General features: G+C 36.8%; 1 protein-coding gene across 16 annotated transcripts in view; it reads left to right on the top strand.

Annotated features, from left to right (window-relative positions):
- phldb1a (pleckstrin homology-like domain, family B, member 1a) overlaps positions 1 to 7,093 on the top strand; it is a 49,597-nt gene that overhangs the window by 42,163 nt on the left and 341 nt on the right. For all 16 annotated transcript variants that reach the window (XM_083531703.1, XM_083531711.1, XM_083531716.1 and 13 more), the window contains 6 exons: positions 43 to 319; positions 2,403 to 2,493; positions 2,833 to 2,979; positions 4,854 to 5,073; positions 6,278 to 6,363; positions 6,622 to 7,093. The exon at positions 6,622 to 7,093 is cut by the window's right edge and continues 341 nt beyond it. In XM_083531703.1, the coding sequence (XP_083387829.1) occupies positions 43 to 319; positions 2,403 to 2,493; positions 2,833 to 2,979; positions 4,854 to 5,073; positions 6,278 to 6,363; positions 6,622 to 6,762 (962 nt within the window). In that variant the 3' untranslated portion in view covers positions 6,763 to 7,093. The remainder of the gene's footprint in view (positions 1 to 42; positions 320 to 2,402; positions 2,494 to 2,832; positions 2,980 to 4,853; positions 5,074 to 6,277; positions 6,364 to 6,621) is intronic.

Consider the following 7,093-nt stretch of genomic DNA (forward strand, 5'->3'; position numbering starts at 1 on the left):
TCTTGCCATTTTTCAGAATTGTCTCTTTATGCCTCTGCCTAGGGCTCCAAACATGTGATGACTCCAGATTTCTCACCACTGAACTGAAACCAAGGCACGAACTGGACCAACAATGCCACTGGGGGGTGCCACAGGGCTCTCAATCCCAGTTAAATGGCCCATTCCCTGCTACCCCTGTCCAAGAGGTGCACCATTCCATTCTGCACCATCAAGCACCCCCTTCAGGTGGCCCAGCATACGACACGCTCAGTCTGGAGAGCTCTGACAGCGTGGAGACCAGTGTATCCACTGGAAACAACTCCACCTGTTCACCAGAAAGGTAACATTGGGAAAGGAAAAATTAAAACATTGGCTCAGGCCAAACCACCTGAACTGTGTAGGGGAGGCTGAGGATATGAATTTAAAGGAAAAGACTTTTACATTATAACATTCACAAGCTATATTTCTAACAATACAGAAAGTACCATCAGTCGAAAAAAAAAATGTGGGTGGTTGAGGTACAACAAACATTTAAAAGTTACCAAATTAGTTTTTTTTTATCACAAATGACACATAGACGGATATTTCTGTAGCAAACTGATATGCTTGTAAAGTACATTTGTATAATCATTATTTGTCAGATCCTTAAAAATCTAGATTAATTGAAAAATGCTGCTTGCATAAGTGTCCAAGCCTTTCACACTAGTACTTTGTTGAACCTCTGTTTGTTATAAAACCAGCTTTGTCTACTTTAGCTTTGCACCACACATATCATGTTTAAATGTTTGCATCACTCTCAGCTACTGTACACTAACTCTATCTTAATGACTGTTGACCTCACTGTGACTTCCTTCATAAATCCCTGTCGTGTTTTAATGCTAAGTTTTAAGGGGCAGCATTGTTTAGAGTTGTGCTCGGTTGGTGTGATAAAGCTTCCACTTCCTCACTTTTGATCAATGCTTACAGGATGTCTAAATTGTTAGATAGAATTTTATACCTATTCCTAAATTATGAAAGTATTTTTTAACTTATTATAAATTAGAATGCCTACTAGTCTTTATTTTTATTTATTTATTTAATTAATTACTTCAATTATTAATTAAATTAATTAATTAGATCTTTTTTCAGGACAGAATGAGTAGCCTCACTCTAGATTCTTTTTTTATAACCCTGGCTTACTTGTTTATGTTTTCAAGTTTAATAATTAAAAAATGCAGTCAAAGTGCATAGCAGAGACTAAACAAATGTGCGGTCCGCCACTTAATGCGTTCCTGAGGGAACTCAGATTTTAAAGTTCTGCACGTAAAAAAGATTGCGAAAGCTCTGTACCGAAAAATCCGCTACCAATACATACCGTTACACTCCTACTGCATATGTGGTATATATGCTTACATATATAAAAGTACTACAAAAGGCTTAGATATTGATACATTGCTGTGTCTTCCACTGGTAGTTTTATTTTTATTATGTTTGAAGATAAACTTTTTTTTATAAAACGCATTCACATAATAAATACAAATGTTCTGTTTTTCTTATATAAATAATATATATTTTTAATTATATCCTATTTTAGTTTCACTGAAGATTTTTATCTTGACTCTTTTCTAACAATGTTTAATAATAACAACCAGTGTTGCACTTAATTACAACCGATAGGAACTAAACATCAATTAAAGTTGATGGGACCTGATGACCTGATGCAGGTCAGGTCAGTTCATGGCCCTAAATGACTGTCCTTGTCAATGCCCCTGAGAGACAGTCTCCATGGGAACCCTTGTCTGCCTCTGTTCCCCTGACAACGGGTCATCCTGCCCAATTTCCCCTTAAAAGTGTTTTTCTTTGCATTCCTCTCCTTGTATAAAGTTACCCAGCCTGTTGCCATGACAACCACCAACCATACAAGAGACAAGAAATTGCTCACCTGTTCATAGTTGGGTCGTGTCCCGAGGCAGAACAAGGGGAGCCTGCCATATTATGTATTCCCCTTAGAAAGGGGTGGGGGTTTGGGTATTTTGTTAGCCGAGAAAGGATATTCACATGATTGTGTCCTATTTTTCAATTCTAGAAGAGATGGACCTTGGGAAGGATTTTACTCGATTTCTGGTCTATGTTTTTATGCCCTTTGATGTTTTAATATGTCAGAATTAGAGCTCCTGGGTCTCAACCTACAGTCAGAATTTTTTTTCTCTTAAAATGGAAAATGCTTACCTAAGGGCTTGTACGTGGGTCAGCGGTCTGTTCCTGGAAGAATGATTTGCAGCAAGAAGAAATTGATTCAAAAGCACTTCTGACTGTCGAGGATCTTTTCCTGAAGACTCTGAGCTAGAAAAAATAAACTGTATGGTGTGCGGCACTTATGTCCAATACGGCAACCTCCAGTTGCTCTCTTAGTAACAGAGCGAATGGATGTGTTTGTGTCTCAGTGGTAGCGGCCTGGCTGGGCTGAGGCTGGAGGAAATAGAGAAGATGCTGAAGGAGGCTCAACAGGAAAAAGCCAGACTAGTGGAGAGTCGTGTGAGTCCTATTAAACTTTAATTCTCTGTGAAATGTAATCTCTCTTATGAATTTCAAAATGGAGTGTCAACTCCCTTTGCTTCTGCAGCAGTGCAAATACTTTTCGCACCTACAAAGAGACATTGACATGAAAGACGGGCTCTTAACAAGTTCACCTAGAGTAACACACATATTGACATTCTCCTGTGAAATAATTTTTTCATACGTCCCTTGTAACCTCTCACTGTGGGCTTTTGCAAATGTATTTTTTCCTTCAGTCTGTTTCATCTTTTCACTATTAGTTCAAGCCCTTTTCTTTCTGTTTCTTTGCCTCCCTGTTGGTGTCTGTCTCTCTCTCAGGAGAGGGAGGTGCAGGCACGAAGGCAGATGCTGGAGGAGGAGAGAAAGAGACGAGAGGAGGTGGAGAGGAGGCTGCAGGAAGAGACTGCACATCGGCAGAGATTAGTAGAGGAGGAGGTCAAGATGAGAGAAAAGCAAAGCTCTCAGGTCAGTACAGGTCTATGAAGAAGGCAAACATTAGAGAATACCAGCTGCTTACAGATCAATGGAACTCTTAGACTGCAGTCTGCCAATGAATCCTTTCAGACATAACATGTACTTTTAGTGTCTTGAGGTTAAGAAAGTGCTTAAAGAGGCTGGTTTTTTACATTGATCGCAGAGCCGTCACTGCAGTGGCCACATCAGGCAAATGCCGATTTAGAGATTTTGAAGAGCCATGGGGCTTAACAGAAAATACTGTTCTTAGTTGAAATGGAGTGCCTCTGGCTCTGAGGTGAGCGTTCAAACCAAACATGGGTGAAAAAAGTCATTATGGGGTAATTCTGTGAGTACAAGGAGGAAGCATGAAGGTAAGAGTCAGATTGCAGTGGGAATTCTTAAGGCACATGTGAGGACAGAGAGATAGTGAGAAGAAAACTGGATTGAGTGATTAAAAAAGCAGAAGGATAAAGTCAAGGAACATGTCTAAAGCTATAAATTGAAGATAAAATGACAACACATTAGGCTGTGTATACATTGCAAATGAGCCAAATGGCTTATGGTACATTTGTAAAGTTTTGTCATTTATTGTCATTCAAACAAAGTTTGAATGCTTTAGAAACTATTCAGTTAAGTTATGAACACATTTAAGATGTTTTAAAACATGCTAAAACATGTCTAAAATAACTTTTTACAATGTAAAGAGCTAAATGTTATATAGTCTTTTAATTTACATGTTGACTGACAATCTTAGATTTAGAATTAATATATATAAATATATACATGTTTAATATGAATAATCACATGATTGTCATGATTCTTGTGATTAATTGCAACTTAATTGCACATTTGTATCTGTTTAAAATTTAGCTTGAATGAATAGTTTTCAAGTTTTTAATACTCTAATCAACATGGACATGGATAAAGATGGATTCTTTATGCAAATGTATGTTTATTATTAGTGAAACCAAACTCAACCTAGAGCATGAAAACATTCTTGTAAAATATTTTAAATTAATTACGGTGTTTTAAATTTCATAAATCATTACGACACTATAACTTTTGCTATGTTACCACACAAACCATGGCGGTGCTTCATTTAAGACTCGGTGCATCAGTAAAACAAATTTAGTGATTAAAAAACATTTTTTTTAGTGGGGTTTAGGATTTTTTTTTTTTATATCTGAGTAAAGAAAGGACATCATGAATAAATGCTTGTTGTGGGTATTAATTTTGCCACTTTTCGCTGCATTAACCACGCATTATTAAAATTAGTGCCGTTAAAATTAATATATAATATATATGTATCACGTGTATCTCACACACACTTATTCACATACACATACGCTAGATGATGCAGGTTTACAGGCTAGAAACACCAAAAAGAAAGACACTGTTTGGAGAAAAGCGAGTTTAGCCAAATGCAGCAAAAAATCTAACTAATCCTTAAGCTCCTTTCACGATTGTACACAGCGTACAAAATTACGTACAGAATAAAGTATAAATTATGTATAAATTTCATGTATAATAAATGTGGGTGTTGGTTCTTTTTTATATTTTATACTGCATATCACAAGTTCAAGTCACATGTTCAAATTAGAAATTTCCCCACTGTGGGACAAATAAAGGTATATCTTATATTATTTTATCTAAATTAGCTTTTTAATTATCTGTAAATGGTATAACAAAAAAAAATTGAATGTAATAAACAGTAAACTTCAGCATACCTCCAATAATACTGTGAATGTAACAGAAAACCTTGTAATATATATGTTATGGTTCTTCAATACAAATTAAATACAGTGTACCTCATATTTGCAAGAATAACATTAAAATTCTCACATATTTACTCTATATTTGTATCTAAATTCTTCTCTGATTAGGCTCGACCAATGACTCGCTACCTGCCAATCAGAAAGGAGGAGTTTGACCTGCGCTCCCATGTGGAGTCGGCAGGCCACTGCATAGACACCTGTGCCTACGTCATCGTCTCTGAGAAAATGTGCAAAGGCCACCTGGTGAAGATGGGTGGCAAAATAAAATCATGGAAGAAGCGCTGGTTCGTGTTTGACCGCCTGAAAAGGACCTTCGCCTATTATGTCGGTATGTTTTAGTAATAGGGTTCTGTCCTCCATGTTGCCAGCATAAAGGGTTTCTTACACTATGGACAAAAGTGCACTTGATTTTTGGCCAGTCTTCTCATAGCATCTTTTTTTTTTTACACTGGTAAGTCTTTCTCACTTTTAATGTTTTTCATACACTCACACACACACACACACACACACACACACACACACACGTCGCTCACGTGTGTAGCCTTTTCACCCTCTTACTCCCCATGTTAGTAGTAGTGATGATGATGATGATGAAATAATCTGCAACACTTTCTCCAGCCCTGTGTTTGAGAGCGATGGGGTGGTGGGGGGGCTGTTGAGGGGGATTTACCCCCGGCTTGTTCATGACTAACAACATGAGACATGCAACTCCTCAAAAACAGAAAAATGCCCAAAACAAATTAGCCCAATTTACTAAGTATGTTTGGTTAAATCTAAGGGTACAAAATTAGAAAAATAAATAATTAAATAATAATATGCAAATGTTTTGCATATTACTAACTGTTATGCGTAAACACCAGTGTAAGGAAGACTGCAACACTTTATTTAATATTTATTTCTTTCTTTCTTTGTTTTAAAATTTTTTATTTTTTGTTTATTTCTTTTATGGAAAAAAATTGAAAGGCATCACCTTAAGTTAAATCACCATTATTTAGAACTGCAGTTTATTGTGTTGCCTTAAGGCTCCTGAAAAGTTTTTTTTTTTTTTACTGTATGTTGCTTTTTGTGACTTTCCACTGTACATGCTGGGTTTAGTCCTTTAGGTGATGCTGAGTTTGACAGATTTATGTCAGCAATGAATAAAACAATTGCACCATGAATGCAAAACAATACCTGTGATAAACTCTGTGGTCTCCAAATCTCAAACGCCTGCTGTCTTTCATGAAAGAATTGCCTTGATTTAATTTGATTTATTTGAGGTGTAAATGTGATTTTTGAAATGTTATATAGAAAACACATTTTCGTTAAAATTAGAATTATGTTCAAGTTAGAAATTTGGGTGCTGTAAATTGACTAAAATTTCAGCTTAGTCTTATCCAAACCAGTTAATTATTTACTGTAACTATTTTCAGATCAGGTTTTACTTACAATCGGCTCTACTTTTTGCAAATGTTGCAAACACTGATTAAAAAATAATTGAAATTACTAGAAGGATCAATGTTTTAATATGAACTATGCTCTTCTGCTTTCAGATAAGCATGAGACCAAGTTGAAAGGGGTCATCTACTTCCAGGCCATCGAGGAAGTTTATTACGACCACCTACGCAGTGCCACTAAGGTAAACAGAGTAACAAAGAGCTTATCTTCCTACAGCACTGACACTTTCTGAATAAATAAACCCAAAAAACAGCCACCAAACACAGCACATTGGTCACTTTTTTCAACCGTTTTGTCACAAGAATAATCTTTTTCAGTGTTCACAAAGAGAGACCAAAAGCAGCTTTACATTAATTTCTCCGTGCTACTCCGCTCTTTCTACTGTTATTCTGCTGGTTCTCCTCCTACACATATTGTCTTTTTGTTCTGTTCACGACAGAGTCCGAATCCCTCCTTAACCTTCTGTGTGAAGACGCACGACCGGCTGTACTTTATGGTGGCCCCATCCCCAGAGGCCATGCGAATTTGGATGGATGTCATAGTAACAGGCGCTGAGGGCTACACACAGTTTATGACCTGAGGGAAAGCCGACTGATTTTTGAGCCGTGAGAGCGTTACTGTGGGCAGGACTTCTAATAACACGTCAGTTTTCTGAGAAGACTGAACATTTTAGTGACATTTCACCTTCAGACATGCTGCATCAGCCTACACTGACCGATGAGTATCTTTCAGATCAGAGCGATTTTTCTAAGAATGCATATTATTCAGAAGAGGACAGGGTTCTCTTGTTGGTGCTTAAAACAAACCAGTCACAGAGAAAGACTTATACAGCTAAATATTTTTTCATATTATATTCTTTGTGTAATATATTACCACTGTTTGACTATCTATGCCAACAGTTCCTTGTATTT

The sequence above is a fragment of the Silurus aristotelis genome (genome assembly GCF_946808225.1).
Source record: "Silurus aristotelis genome assembly, chromosome: 26".
NCBI lineage: Eukaryota > Metazoa > Chordata > Actinopteri > Siluriformes > Siluridae > Silurus > Silurus aristotelis.